This window comes from Rutidosis leptorrhynchoides, chromosome 8, assembly GCF_046630445.1.
Source record: "Rutidosis leptorrhynchoides isolate AG116_Rl617_1_P2 chromosome 8, CSIRO_AGI_Rlap_v1, whole genome shotgun sequence".
Lineage (NCBI taxonomy): Eukaryota > Viridiplantae > Streptophyta > Magnoliopsida > Asterales > Asteraceae > Rutidosis > Rutidosis leptorrhynchoides.
Genome location: NC_092340.1, coordinates 244,194,775 through 244,211,580, shown reverse-complemented (window position 1 = coordinate 244,211,580; position 16,806 = coordinate 244,194,775). Strand labels below are relative to the sequence as shown.

General features: G+C 32.3%; 1 protein-coding gene across 1 annotated transcript; it reads left to right on the top strand.

The window, feature by feature from the left end:
• The first annotated feature begins 8,372 nt into the window (after positions 1-8,372).
• Positions 8,373-9,568, top strand: LOC139864065 (uncharacterized). The gene is made up of 3 exons (XM_071852650.1): positions 8,373-8,451; positions 8,550-8,639; positions 8,727-9,568. The coding sequence occupies exons 1-3, from the start codon at positions 8,373-8,375 to the stop codon at positions 9,566-9,568; spliced, it is 1,011 nt and encodes a 336-aa protein (XP_071708751.1).
• The last annotated feature ends 7,238 nt before the right edge of the window (positions 9,569-16,806 follow it).

Here is a 16,806-nt window from a genome sequence, read left to right as displayed (position 1 = left end):
TACACTTTTGAAAGACTTCAAGACACTTATCAAAATACTTCTACTTAACAAAAATGCTTACAATTACATCCTCGTTCAGTTTCATCAACAATTCTACTCGTATGCACCCGTATTCGTACTCGTACAATACACAGCTTTTAGATGTATGTACTATTGGTATATACACTCCAATGATCAGCTCTTAGCAGCCCATGTGAGTCACCTAACACATGTGGGAACCATCATTTGGCAACTAGCATGAAATATCTCAAAAAATTACAAAAATATGAGTAATCATTCATGACTTATTTACATGAAAACAAAATTACATATCCTTTATATCTAATCCATACACCAACGACCAAAAACACCTACAAACACTTTCATTCTTCAATTTTCTTCATCTAATTGATCTCTCTTAAGTTCTATCTTCAAGTTCTAAGTGTTCTTCAAAAATTCCAAAAGTTCTAGTTTCATAAAATCAAGAATACTTCCAAGATTGCAAGTTTACTTCCAAGTTTTCTAAATCCATTCCAAGTAATCATCCAAGATCAAGAAACCTTTGTTACTTACAGTAGGTTATCTTTCTAATACAAGGTAATAATCATATTCAAACTTTAATTCAATTTCTGTAACTATAACAATCTTATTTCGAGTGGAAATCTTACTTGAAATTGTTTTCGTGTCATGATTCTGCTTCAAGAACTTTCAAGCCATCCAAGGATCCTTTGAAGATAGATCTATTTTTCTCATTTCCAGTAGGTTTATCCAAGGAACTTGAGGTAGTAATGATGTTCATAACATCATTTGATTCATACATATAAAGCTATCTTATTCGAAGGTTTAAACTTGTAATCACTAGAACATAGTTTAGTTAATTCTAAACTTGTTCGCAAATAAAAGTTAATCCTTCTAACTTGACTTTTAAAATCAAATAAAACATGTTCTATATCTATATGATATGCTAACTTAATGATTTAAAACCTGGAAACACGAAAAATACCGTAAAATCGGATTTACGCCGTCGTAGTAACACCGCGGGCTGTTTTGGGTTAGTTAATTAAAAACTATGATAAAATTTGATTTAAAAGTTATTATTCTGGGAAAATGATTTTTATTATGAACATGAAACTATATCCAAAAATTATGGTTAAACTCAAAGTGGAAGTATGTTTTCTAAAATGGTCATCTAGACGTCGTTCTTTCGACTGAAATGACTACCTTTACAAAAATGACTTGTAACTTATTTTTCCGACTATAAACCTATACTTTTTCTGTTTAGATTCATAAAATAGAGTTCAATATGAAACCATAGCAATTTGATTCACTCAAAACGGATTTAAAATGAAGAAGTTATGGGTAAAACAAGATTGGATAATTTTTCTCATTTTAGCTACGTGAAAATTGGTAACAAATCTATTCCAACCATAACTTAATCAACTTGTATTGTATATTATGTAATCTTGAGATACCATAGACACGTATACAATGTTTTGACCTATCATGTCGACACATCTATATATATTTCGGAACAACCATAGACACTCTATATGTGAATGTTGGAGTTAGCTATACAGGGTTGAGGTTGATTCCAAAATATATATAGTTTGAGTTGTGATCAATACTGAGATATGTGTACACTGGGTCGTGGATTGATTCAAGATAATATTTATCGATTTATTTCTGTACATCTAACTGTGGACAACTAGTTGTAGGTTACTAACGAGGACAGCTGACTTAATAAACTTAAAACATCAAAATATATTAAAAGTGTTGTAAATATATTTTGAACATACTTTGATATATATGTATATATTATTATAGGTTCGTGAATCAACCAGTGGCCAAGTCTTACTTCCCGACGAAGTAAAAATATGTGAAAGTGAGTTATAGTCCCACTTTTAAAATCTAATATTTTTGGGATGAGAATACATGCAGGTTTTGTAAATGATTTACAAAATAGACACAAGTACGTGAAACTACATTCTATGGTTGAATTATCGAAATCGAATATGCCCCTTTTTATTAAGTCTGGTAATCTAAGAATTAGGGAACAGACACCCTAATTGACGCGAATCCTAAAGATAGATCTATTGGGCCTAACAAACTCCATCCAAAGTACCGGATGCTTTAGTACTTCGAAATTTATATCATATCCGAAGGGTGTCCCGGAATGATGAGGATATTCTTATATATGCATCTTGTTAATGTCGGTTACCAGGTGTTCACCATATGAATGATTTTTATCTCTATGTATGGGATGTGTATTGAAATATGAAATCTTGTGGTCTATTATTATGATTTGATATATATAGGTTAAACCTATAACTCACTAACATTTTTGTTGACGTTTTAAGCATGTTTATTCTCAGGTGATTATTAAGAGCTTCCGCTGTCGCATACTTAAATAAGGACGAGATTTGGAGTCCATGCTTGTATGATATTGTGTAAAAACTGCATTCAAGAAACTTATTTTGTTGTAACATATTTGTATTGTAAACCATTATGTAATGGTCGTGTGTAAACAGGATATTTTAGATTATCATTATTTGATAATCTACGTAAAGCTTTTTAAACCTTTATTGATGAAATAAAGGTTATGATTTATTTTAAAATGAATGCAGTCTTTGAAAAGCGTCTCATATAGAGGTCAAAATCTCGCAACGAAATCAATTAATATGGAACGTTTTTAATCAATAAGAACTGGACATTTCAATTATCCAAATTGTTTACATTCCAAAAGTTGTTGTTTGTATCACGAGCACCCAATTATCAAGGCTTAACTGAATGGTACCTCTAAATCATAGTGTTAGAACCTACAATATACCCGAAAATATATTTCATCCACTAACGGTAGCGAACCGTCCGAATGAGGGTTCGTCAAACCCGTATGGTCACACAACATAAGTTCTCGCTTACACCCTACAAGTGTAACTAATGATAATTGAACTTAAGGATTTTTGTTCCAACTCGCACGTAGAATATTTGTTTTCGTACTTGTGTTCACTTGTAAAACAAAACGTTTATGTTTTCTCATCCCAAGTATAAGTATAAAAGAGTAAAAGTGGGACTATGATCTCACCTTGAGTGCACGAGTATAAAGGTACTTCACAAAGTAAACGTGTGCAAGAACGAATGCTAGTATTGACCTAAACAAGTAGGTCATGTCAATAACGGTAAAATACGGTCGGTCAAAGTTGTTCAATTAGTCCTATGGCTCGTTACGACTCGATCATATAACATGTGAATCAAATTGTCAAGTTTCATGCAAGAATCAAGTATAAGAGAAAGGTTATAACGATTAAATAAAGTATTGGTTAAGTTTGAATAAAAGTCAACTTTGGTCAAGTCAAAGTCAACTAAAAAGTCAACACATTCGGGTCGGGTCTCGGACAATTTTTCCGAGTTATATATTCATATATGAGCATGTTAGGACAAGTTACATGTTAATCGGAGGTGCGTAGCATAGTTAGAATTAAACGTGAAAACGCAAAGTTGAACAACTCCCAATCCCGGCATATGCCTTGTCGCGCCAAGGATTGGCCGCGCCGCGGCACTTCAGCTTACCTGATGCCTCACACCTTGGTTTAAGGAAAATTTCAAAGCACTCTTTGAGTCGCGCCGCGCCAAGGTTGGCCGCGCCGCGGCAATACACCTGGACAGATTTCTGGGCAGTTTCAAGTGGTCAAGTCTCGAACCAAATTTCACCAAAACACAAATCATGGTCAACAAACATTGAAAACGCTTATTGTATATCATTTGAAAACACCCATTACTAGTAGTTCAATTAAACTCATAACATTAACTAAACTAAACATTTATAACAACATATTTCGCATTAAATGTTCCTCATTAATTACATCCAAGTTCATAAATACAATTTGGTGATTCGGGAAATAAATGCACACATATAATACACCTTTTCGTAGGTAATTATGCATACAATACTATTAAACACTTATAACCAACATTGCAAAGCATTTAATGCATCAAAATTCACATTTAAGGCTATCAAACCCTAACCAAAATCATAAATCCAACAATCATGTTAATGGAGTCTTTCTAAGTCAACCTACATATCAAATTGAAGCTAATGATGCTAGTAACACATTTAATACATGCACTTTAACATTTAACAACATTTAATCAACCAAATCACAAGATTAGACAAGTCATTTTCAAGTTTAAGCTAGTTACACCAAAGTGACAAGAACAAGCAAACAATTCAAGTATTCATGTTAGACTTGAGCCATAGACACTAATTAACACTTTCATTAGTCAAGAACACCAAGAACAAAAATCTAGAGTTTTTGAAAAGTTACCCAAAAGAGATGAAGTTGGTATGGAATTGAAGAGGAAGATGCAAGGATTCCAAATATGTAATTTGTTTTGATGTTAGCTTTCTAGATTTGAAATGGATGATGAATATTTGATGTGTGGGTTAAGAGAAAAAGTGGAAGTATCAAAAGTGAGGAGGTGATGAATGCGTGGAGGAGAAGATGGTTGACTAGTTGACCTAGTGATCAAGTTGGGTCATTTGGCACAAATAGTCCCTCGAGTTTAAAAGCAGGTGCGTGAATTAACTAAACGAATTATTTTAAATACGCATAGTAACGGAAGATGTTATAATTAAATAACGGACTTAAAATAGTTAAACGGAAAGTAAAAGGAAAAAATGTGGGTTATTACAACTCGGGCTGATTCAGATCTTGTTAAAGATTAAAGAGGTACGAAGTCACATTGTAGTGAGATAATACCTTTTTAATATATAAATTTAAATTAATTGCTATTGATTTATGCAAATTAATTGTCAAAAGAAACAATAATATAATGAATGCTTAAAAATACAAGAGGATGATTTAGATTATGTTTGGTCAAACTAGCTGGTTAGTGGTAGTTGGTAGTTGAGAGCTAGAGTTTTTTTAGATATATTTATGCATTTGACAAAGTAGTTAGAGCTGTTAAAAAAGCTGTTAAACAAATTGTAAAAATGACAAAAAATAACACGATAAAAAACAACACTTAGACATCACTTTAAATCAAACACTTGAAGTCACTTTAATGATATTTCGAGTTTAAACAGAGGTTAGTACATATAAATAAATCAAGTATAAAGGTTACTGATAATTTGACATCACCATAAATTTCATAGTACAGGATTAAATCAACAAAACATTTAGTAACACTTAATATACTATATGGCGTGGATAAAGACATCGTTTAACCCCTAACCCAACAAAAAATCTGCCCAAAACGACATTATCAAACTTTACCCTAAAAACTACAAACCCCCCCTTTAACTATAACCAACTTACAAAAAATATCCTGTACTCAGGGGGTTAAATGTAAATTCCCTAAACGAAAATAAAAACTCCACCCGAACCCTTCGAAAGCCCGTATCTTCCTCCTTGCTCCGAGTTAAATTTCACCAAGCACTCCGTTAAACTCGAAATATTTTTACGAACAAAACGAAACTAGCTACGTTCAAAACGGACACTTTTAAAAAATGCTAAACACAACGACAGCCCGTATCTTCCCGCTCGTTGCGAGTTAAATTTTCCCGACATCACCATCAGACTCGAAATAGTTCTATGAACAAAACGATACCAACTACGTTCGAAACGAACACTTTTTAAAAAATGCTAAACATAACGACAGTCCGTATATTCCTGCTCGCCACGAGTTAAATTTTTCGCCAGCACCGTTAGGCTCGAAATAATTTTATCAACAAAAGGAAACTAATACGTTCGAATCGGACAGATTTTAAAAAAACAGTAAAGACAACGACACCAACAACGACGCATAACACATGACCTATTTCCCTTCTGTAAATAAAACTGCGTTAAATATGAATACTGAAATGCCCTGTTCATATACATTATAAACGATTCACAATAGTTGATTTCATTGCGATGTACTTGACCTCTAAATGATACATTTTACAAACATTGCATTCGTTTTTAAAAGACAAACTTTCTTTATATCGAAAGTTGACGGCATGCATACCATTTCATAATATATCCAACTATAATTGACTTAATAATAATCTTGATGAACTCAATGACTCGAATGTAACGTCTTTTAAAATATGTCATGAATGACTCCAAGTAATGTCTCTAAAAGAGCAAATGCACAGTGGAAGATTTCTTTCATACCTGAGAATAAACATGCTTTAAAGTGTCAACCAAAAGGTTGGTGAGTTCATAAGTTTATCGTAAATAAAAAAATTCATCATTTTGATAGACCACAAGATTTAAATACAGTACACCTATCTCGTGTACGAAACCATTTTCATAAATCTTAGTAACCGTACACATATCTCGTGTACAAAAATATCATACACATAACATGTGTATAAAATCATTCTCTCGATACATAACATTCACTTTTCATTCATTGCTTGGCTTGGTAACCGACCTTAACATATAATGCGCATAATAATATCCCCAAAATAGAACATCTCGTCTGTATAATAATAATAAACCTCGAAGTACTAAACACCACGCCCACTAGCCCTTCCGTCTAGTGAACATTCTGGGTGGGGGTGTTAAATCCGGTAGCTACCTTTAGGATTCGCGTAAATTAGGGCCATACCTGATTCCAATTCTTAGGTTACCAAGCAATAATAATCAGGGGAAAATATTCACAACAATTAGTGGCAATTATCACGTCCAACTAATTCAATAATAATCCACAGAACTTCTGTCTGCATAATAATTCATTCGAGGAATGTTTTGCTTGTGTCTATCTCGTCAAACATTTATAAAAGCATCTCAGTCCAAAAATATAGATTTCAAAGGCATTTAATAAAGAAGTTGTAAAAACAGCGCATGTATTCTCAGTCCCAAAAATGTAAAGAGTAAAAGGGAGCAAATGAACTCACGATAATGTATTTTGTAGTAAAAATACATATGACGATATTGAACAATGCAGGGTTTGGCCTTGGATTCACGAACCTAGATCATTTGCATATTCATTAATACATATAATCGTATTCGAATGAATATATATATAAATTTATTAATTACATTATTTTTATATTAATAACATATATTTTTAATTTGTATATACATTCAAATGATTAATATTTTATAGTTATATTAATGTATATGTATATCTGTTTCGTGTTATATTAAAAATACATAAATTGTTATATATATATATATATATATATATATATATATATATATATATATATATATATATATATATATATATATATATATATATATATATATATATATATATATATATATATATATATATATATATATAAAATAGTTTATTAATATAGTTAATATATACTTATAATCCTAATAATAATATTTTTAAAACTTTTATCTTTATATTCTTAATACTTTTAATAATAATAATATTGATCCTAATACTTTTTGTTTTAATGATAACTTTAAATAAATTGTTAGTAATGATAATAGGTTTTTAATAATAAAAGCACTGATAATGATAGTCTTATTAATAATAATAACGATAGGATAAAATGATAGTTTTTATAAACATAATATTTTTAACAATAATGGTAAATTTAATAAACATGAAACTTTTTATAGAAATTTTACTAATCATAATACTAATAATAATAACAATAATGATAATAATAATAATGATAATAATAATAATAATAATAATAATCATAATAATAATAATACTTAGTACTAATAATATTAACCATAATATACTGTCAGTTGGGCATTTCTTGAGAAAGCTTTATGTTGTTTTGGTTTTCACCCCATGATGATAAAAATGGATAATGACTTGTGTTTCCTCTGCAAGATTCTCTATCTATGTTAATGGTGAAGCACATGGATATTTTAAGGGTGGTAGGGGTTTAAGGCAAGGAGACCCTATGTCTCCTTACCTATTCACTTTGGTTATGGAGGTGTTGTCATTGATTTTATCTCAAAAGATTCTGAGAAATAAGGAGTTTAAATATCATTTTGGGTGCAAAAAGCTTAAAATATCTCATTTGTGCTTTGTAGATGACTTAATGGTGCTATGTCATGGTGATTTAGCTTATGTTAAAGTTAATAAAGAAGCTTTAGATGATTTTAGTAGAGTTTCAGGGTTGCACCCTAATCTTGGTAAAAGTACTGTATTTTTTGGGAATGTTGATGAAGAGGTTAAAGGTAATATTCTACAGTTATTGCCATTCACTATTGGTAAACTTCCTATGAAATATTTAGGGGTGCCTTTATTGGCCAAAAGATTAGGAGTTAGTGATTGCAAGTGCTTAATTGATAAGGTTAAAGCTAAAGTGCTGAGTTGGAGGAACAAAAAGCTGTCATATGCAGGAAGGCTCTAGTTGATCTCATCTGTACTTGCATCTATGCAGATTTATTGGGCTTCAGTGTATATGTTACCTAATTCTGTGGTAAATGATATTGAAAAAGTGCTTAAAGGGTTCTTGTGGAGCCAAAGTTTATGTTAAAAAGGCAAAGCTAAAATTGCATGGAAGTCAGTGTGTTTGCCTAAGGAGCAGGGTGGTTTGGGTATTAAACCTTTAAAACAATGGAATGAGGTTCTTTTAATTAGACAGTTGTGGAAAATTATAGCACAAGAGGATTCATTGTGGGCAAAATGGGTTAATGTGGTGAAACTTAAAGGTAAAAGTATATGGCAAGTTCAGATGGAAAATTCTGACAGTTGAGGGTGGAGACAGTTGATTGAGCTGAGAAACAGAATTAAGCCCCATATTTCTTATGTTATTGGCAATGGTATGAAAATCTTAGCATGGTTTGATAAATGGAGTTCAATTGGTAGCTTGGATCGTGTTGTAAATAGAAGGGATAAATATCAAGCTAGACTAAGTGATGATCTGAAAGTGGCTCAAATCATTCAGAACAATAGCTGGATATGGCATGATGAATGGAAAATTAAGTATCCTAGTCTATTTAGCATTAATGTTCATGTGTTGCAAGATAATGAGGATGATGTATGCTGGTTAAGTAATGATGGAAGTATCAGCAGATACCAAACTAGTAAAGCTTGGGTTAATCTGAGAGAAAATAAACCTAAAGTGAGTTGGTATCATGTTATTTGGTTCAAACAGGCTACCCCTAAACATGCTTTTGTACTCTGGTTGGTAATTCAAAATAGGCTGGTGACTCAAGATAAGTTGCAGAAATGGTATCCTAATCTTCAGCTTAAATGTGTGCTTTGTGATCTTGAAGTTGATTCTCATAAGCATTTGTTTTATAGTTGTGCATATTCTTCAGCCATATGGGGTATGGTAAATAGAAAATTGTTATTCAAGGGGTTACCTAATGATCTGCAACGAATTATGGTCATGCTCTCTGGTTACCCTTATTCTAAAAATATTTGGAATGTGATTAATAGAATCGTTATTGCTGCAATGGTGTATTATGTGTGGCAAGAAAGGAATTATAGAATTTTCAAGGGTAGGAAAAGATCTGAGCTTGAATTAAAGGGGATTATTGAGCAATTTGTTAGATTCAAGTTGTTGACTTTAAAAGTTAAAGGAAGTCAAGCTGTTGAAAAAGCTGCAAAAATGTGGGAGCTGAGCTGGGTGAATTTGAAGTTTCAAGTTAGTAATGGGCAGAGTTTGCTCTAATTGTTAGAGTGTTGCATAGGCTCTTTTGAGTGTTTGTTTTGGTGTGTTTGTATTGGTGTTTTGTGTTTTGGCCAGGTTTGATCTTGGGCCTTGTTGTATTGACTCTGATTTTATTAATGTTATTATCTCTTTTGCCGGAAAAAAAAAATTAACCATAATAATTCTAATACTTAATAATAACAATAACCATAATAATAATAATAATAATAATAATAATAATAATAATAATAATAATAATAATAATAATAATAATAATAATAATAATAAATATTAAAGAAAACTACCTTATAAAATCGGCCCAAAAAAAATTAGTGACCCTGCCAAGGGTCGAACCCGAGACCTCTCGCTTCCCGATAACATGTTAAACCAGCTGGGCTATTGCCCATTTTCTGTAAGAATACCCATTTCCATAAATATTTAACCCGTAAGTTCCCAGTTTCCATTATCCTCTCCAATTTGAAAATCGACCAAAGATCAAACCATGTTAATCAACGAGTTTCTTAATTAGTTTTAAGACCAAAAATTTATACAGAACCGACTCTCAAACTGGATTAAATCAATTTAAATAAAATAGAAAAAAATTTGAGCTGTAACAGTTATTTAAAAGCATTTATGAACCTAAACTATACCACTCAAAGTATATCTTAAACTTTCGAGTGTTTTGGTCATTTACTTCTATAAATCATTGTCTCGCTATTTGTTGATATATATATAATAACAAATCGTTTTATGACCAAGTTAATATATATTTTCAACATTCATAAACACGTTTTAAATATACGTCGTAAGTTATTCATACAATTAATATTCCAACTCTCATATATATTCAAATAAATATTTAAACCAATAAGTTTAATGTACGGTATCAAAAAAATTAATACATTGTTACGTTTTCAAGTTATAGTATATATATATGTATCTATATACATATAATTGTTCGCGAATCGCCGAGAACAACCGAAAGGTATTTGAATATATGAAAATAGTTCAAAAATTTTGAGATTCAGTTTTACAGACTTTGTTTATCGTGTCGAAAATGTTAATCATACAAAGATTAAGTTTAAATTTAGTCAGAAATTTCCGGGTCATTACACACTGTTCCTTCAAGACACAAGAATATCATTGATTAGTATTCTCAAGAATACTAATCGTGATATGAAATAAAGATAGAAAGAAAATTTTTCTTAACCCGCCCTAAATTCTTTATGTTATAATGTCGGAATGTCCACATGAGTCACCGTAATATAATCCCGGAAATTATATTACCCTAATTCATATGTGCATTCAACATCACCTCATAAGGTCAAGATGGCGTGTCAATTAAATTAATCAACGTGAGATTAAGATGAAATAGGAGTTTGATACGAATAGAAGAGTTCAAGTATAAATGTACAAGTAGTCAAGCAAGTCCTACTTCAAGTCTATATGCCGGTTGTAGTCTAGACTCACTAATGCACCCTATGACTCGGGGTTGACACCAATGAACTCTAAATCCCTACAACCAACGCTCTGATACCACATGTGATGACCCGACAAAATCGTCATTGACGGAGCCGTCAACTTAGGTCATGTAACGTGGTCATAAGTCTTTAAAACCAAGTTTGACCCAAAATATGTCGCATTCATTTCAAATTTAAAGATGTTTCAAAGTTTACAAAAGTAGTTCGACAACAAGTTACATTACAACGTTTTAAAGTACAAATGAAACCTATGCGACACAATTTAAAGTAACGCCAAAAGACGCTCCATGTATGCATGTATACTCGACATCCAAGCAAGTATCAAAAATAGTGTGCAGAAGCATGTATCACTTAGCATTCAAGGACCTGAGAAAAACATAGAAAATCTGTCAACGAAAACGTTGGTGAAATCATAGGTTTAGTAAGTATATTGTATTGAACCACAAGATTTAGTGTAAGGTGATTATCCAAATTGTTTACATTCCAAAAGTTGTTGTTTGTATCACGAGCACCCAATTATCAAGGCTTAACTGAATGGTACCTCTGAATCATAGTGTTAGAACCTACAATATACCCGAAAATATATTTCATCCACTAATGGTAGCGAACCGTCCGAATGAGGGTTCGTCAAACCCGTATGGTCACACAACATAAGTTCTCGCTTACACCCTACAAGTGTAACTAATGATAATTGAACTTGAGGATTTTTGTTCCAACTCGCACGTAGAATATTTGTTGTCGTACTTGTGTTCACTTGTAAAACAAAACGTTTATGTTTTCTCATCCCAAGTATAAGTATAAAAGAGTAAAAGTGGGACTATGATCTCACCTTGAGTGCACGAGTATATAAAGGTACTTCACAAAGTAAACGTGTGCAAGAACGAATGCTAGTATTGACCTAAACAAGTAGGTCGTGTCAATAACGGTAAAATACGGTCGGTCAAAGTTGTTCAATTAGTCCTATGGCTCGTTACGACTCGATCATATAACATGTGAATCAAATTGTCAAGTTTCATGCAAGAATCAAGTATAAGAGAAAGGTTATAACGATTAAATAAAGTATTGGTTAAGTTTGAATAAAAGTCAACTTTGGTCAAGTCAAAGTCAACAAAAAAGTCAACACATACAATTTTTCCGAGTTATATATTCATATATGAGCATGTTAGGACAAGTTACATGTTAATCGGAGGTGCGTAGCATAGTTAGAATTAAACGTGAAAACGCAAAGGTGAACAACCCCCAATCCCGGCATATGCCTTGTCGCGCCAAGGATTGGCCGCGCCGCGGCACTTCAGCTTACCTGATGCCTCACACCTTGGTTTAAGGAAAATTTCAAAACACTCTTTGAGTCGCGCCGCGCCAAGGTTGGCCGCGCCGCGGCAATACACCTGGACAGATTTCTGGGCAGTTTCAAGTGGTCAAGTCTCGAACCAAATTTCACCAAAACACAAATCATGGTCAACAAACATTGAAAACGCTTATTGTATATCATTTGAAAACACCCATTACTAGTAGTTCAATTAAACTCATAACATTAACTAAACTAAACATTTATAACAACATATTTCGCATTAAATGTTCCTCATTAATTACATCCAAGTTCATAAATACAATTTGGTGATTCGGGAAATAAATGCACACATATAATACACCTTTTCGTAGGTAATTATGCATAAAATACTATTAAACACTTATAACCAACATTGCAAAGCATTTAATGCATCAAAATTCACATTTAAGGCTATCAAACCCTAACCAAAATCATAAATCCAACAATCATGTTAATGGAGTCTTTCTAAGTCAACCTACATATCAAATTGAAGCTAATGATGCTAGTAACACATTTAATACATGCACTTTAACATTTAGCAACATTTAATCAACCAAATCACAAGATTAGACAAGTCATTTTCATGTTTAAGCTAGTTACACCAAAGTGACAAGAACAAGCAAACAATTCAAGTATTCATGTTAGACTTGAGCCATAGACACTAATTAACACTTTCATTAGTCAAGAACACCAAGAACAAAAATCTAGAGTTTTTGAAAAGTTACCCAAAAGAGATGAAGTTGGTATGGAATTGAAGAGGAAGATGCAAGGATTCCAAATATGTAATTTGTTTTGATGTTAGCTTTCTAGATTTGAAATGGATGATGAATATTTGATGTGTGGGTTAAGAGAAAAAGTGGAAGTATCAAAAGTGAGGAGGTGATGAATGAGTGGAGGAGAAGATGGTTGACTAGTTGACCTAGTGATCAAGTTTGGTCATTTGGCACAAATAGTCCCTCGAGTTTAAAAGCAGGTGCGTGAATTAACTAAACGAATTATTTTAAATACACATAGTAACGGAAGATGTTATAATTAAATAACGGACTTAAAATAGTTAAACGGAAAGTAAACGGAAAAAATGTGGGTTATTACAACTCGGGCTGATTCAGATCTTGTTAAAGATTAAAGAGGTACGAAGTCACATTGTAGTGAGATAATACCTTTTTAATATATAAAATTAAATTAATTGCTATAGATTTATGCAAATTAATTGTCAAAAGAAACAATAATATAATGAATGCTTAAAAATACAAGAGGATGATTTAGATTATGTTTGGTCAAACTAGCTGGTTAGTGGTAGTTGGTAGTTGAGAGCTAGAGTTTTTTTAGATATATTTATGCATTTGACAAAGTAGTTAGAGCTGTTAAAAAAATTGTAAAAATGATAAAAAATAACACGATAAAAAACAACACTTAGACATCACTTTAAATCAAACACTTGACATCACTTTAATGATATTTCGAGTTTAAACAGAGGTTAGTACATATAAATAAATCAAGTATAAAGGTTACTGATAATTTGACATCACTATAAATTTCATAGTACAGGATTAAATCAACAAAACATTTAGTAACCCTTAATATACTATATGGCGTGGATAAAGACATCGTTTAACCCCTAACCCAACAAAAAATTTGCCCAAAACGACATTATCAAACTTGACCCCAAAAACTACAAACCCCCCCTTTAACTATAACCAACTTACAAAAAATATCCTGTACTCAGGGGGTTAAATGTAAATTCCCTAAACGAAAATAAAAACTCCACCCGAACCCTTCGAAAGCCCGTATCTTCCTCCTCGCTCCGAGTTAAATTTCACCAAGCACTCCGTTAAACTCGAAATATTTTTACGAACAAAACGAAACTAGCTATGTTCAAAACGGACACTTTTAAAAAACGTTAAACACAACGACAGCCCGTATCTTCCCGCTCGTTGCGAGTTAAATTTTCCCGACATCACCATCAGACTCGAAATAGTTCTATGAACAAAACGATACCAACTACGTTCGAAACGAACACTTTTTAAAAAATGCTAAACATAACGACAGTCCGTATATTCCTGCTCGCCACGAGTTAAATTTTTCGCCAGCACCGTTAGGCTCGAAATAATTTTATCAACAAAAGGAAACTAATACGTTCGAATCGGACAGATTTTAAAAAAATAGTAAAGACGACGACACCAACAACGACGCATAACACATGACCCATTTCCCTTCTGTAAATAAAACTGCGTTAAATATGAATACTGAAATGCCCTGTTCATATACATTATAAACGATTCACAATAGTTGATTTCATTGCGATGTACTTAACCTCTAAATGATACATTTTACAAACATTGCATTCGTTTTTAAAAGACAAACTTTCTTTATATCGAAAGTTGACGGCATGCATACCATTTCATAATATATCCAACTATAATTGACTTAATAATAATCTTGATGAACTCAATGACTCGAATGCAACGTCTTTTGAAATATGTCATGAATGACTCCAAGTAATGTCTCTAAAAGAGCAAATGCACAGCGGAAGATTTCTTTCATACCTGAGAATAAACATGCTTTAAAGTGTCAACCAAAAGGTTGGTGAGTTCATAAGTTTATCGTAAATAAAAAAATTCATCATTTTGATAGACCACAAGATTTAAATACAGTACACCTATCTCGTGTATGAAACCATTTTTATTAATCTTAGTAACCGTACACATATCTCGTGTACAAAAATATCATACACATAACCTGTGTATAAAATCATTCTCTCGATACATAACATTCACTTTTCATTCATTGCTTGGCTTGGTAACCGACCTTAACATATAATGCGCATAATAATATCCCCAAAATAGAACATCTCGTCTGTATAATAATAATAAACCTCGAAGTACTAAACACCAGGCCCACTAGCCCTTCCGTCTAGTGAACATTCTGGGTGGGGGTGTTAAATCCGGTAGCTACCTTTAGGATTCGCGTGAATTAGGGCCATAACTGATTCTAATTCTTAGGTTACCAAGCAATAATAATCAGGGGAAAATATTATTTGATAATGCTAAAAACGAACATATATTTCATAGCATTATTCCTCAAGAAAGACAAGCTTTTAGTTGCAATTGTTCTATTTAAAAGTGATATTCGTTTAAATAATAAAAGGTGAAGACAAAAGACAGATTCGACGAATTGAAGACGCAAACGACCAAAAAGCTCAAAAGTACAAAATACAATCAAAGAGGTTCCAATTATTGATAAGAAACGTCTCGAAATTACAAGAGTACAAGATTCAAAACGCAAAGTACAAGATATTAAATTGTACGCAAGGACGTTTGAAAATCCGGAACCGGGACCAGAGTCAACTCTCAACGCTCGACGCAACGGACTAAAAATTACAAGTCAACTATGCACATAAATATAATATAATATTTAAATAATTCTTATAATTATTTATATATTATATAAATAAAAAAATCCGTCGGCAAGAAAGACTCCAAAGTTGGTGAGCTGGAATTTCAAACTCCGCGACTCGCGGAGTTTGAAGGCAAAAGTTGCCGCGAGTCGCGGAGATCTAAATTCTGAAGCTCCCTATAAAAGCAAACGAATTCTGATCGCAAAAAAAATATATATATCCATCCTCTCTATATCTATACGTAAATATTTATATTTATATTTTAATTTTAATTTTAATTTTAATTTTAATCCTAATACTAAGGGTATGTTAGCGAATATTGTAAAGGTGTAAGTCGAAATTCTGTCCGTGTAACGCTACGCTATTTTTAATCATTGTAAGTTATGTTTAACCTTTTTAATTTAATGTCTCGTAGCTAAGTTATTATTATGCTTATTTAATCTGAAGTAATCATGATGTTGGGCTAATTACTAAAATTGGGTAATTGAGCTTTGTACCACAATTGGGGTTTGGACAAAAGAACGACACTTGTGGAAATTAGACTATGGGCTATTAATGGGCTTTATATTTGTTTAACTAAATGATAGTTTGTTAATGTTAATATAAAGATTTACAATTGGGCGTCCCTATAAATTACCATATACACTCGATCGGACACGATGGGCGGGGTATTTATATGTACGAATAATCGTTCATTTAACCGGACACGGGAATGGATTAATAGCCACTAGAATTGTTGAAACAGGGGTGAATTACATTCAAGGGTAATTGGTGTAATTGTTAACAAAGTAGTAAAACCTTGGTTTACACGCAGTCGATAACCTGGTGTATTCATTAAACAAAGTATTAAAACCTTGTTACAATTCGAATCCCCAATTAGTTGGAATATTTAACTTCGGGTATAAGGAAAATTTGACGAGGACACTCGCACTTTATATTTATGACTGATGGACTGTTATGGACAAAAACCAGACGGACATATTAAATAATCCAGGACAAAGGACAATTAACCCATGGGCATAAAACTAAAATCAACACGTCAAACATCATG

What these genes read in the sequence shown, in the direction of transcription:
- LOC139864065 (XM_071852650.1), top strand. Translation starts at nt 8,373, where the DNA reads ATGATATTGAAAAAGTGCTTAAAGGGTTCTTGTGGAGCCAAAGTTTAT. An exon ending in AAAGCTAAAATTGCATGGAA is followed by an intron (nt 8,452 to 8,549) that starts GTCAGTGTGTTT and finishes GGAAAATTATAG; the next exon opens with CACAAGAGGATTCATTGTGG. An exon ending in TCAGATGGAAAATTCTGACA is followed by an intron (nt 8,640 to 8,726) that starts GTTGAGGGTGGA and finishes TGAAAATCTTAG; the next exon opens with CATGGTTTGATAAATGGAGT.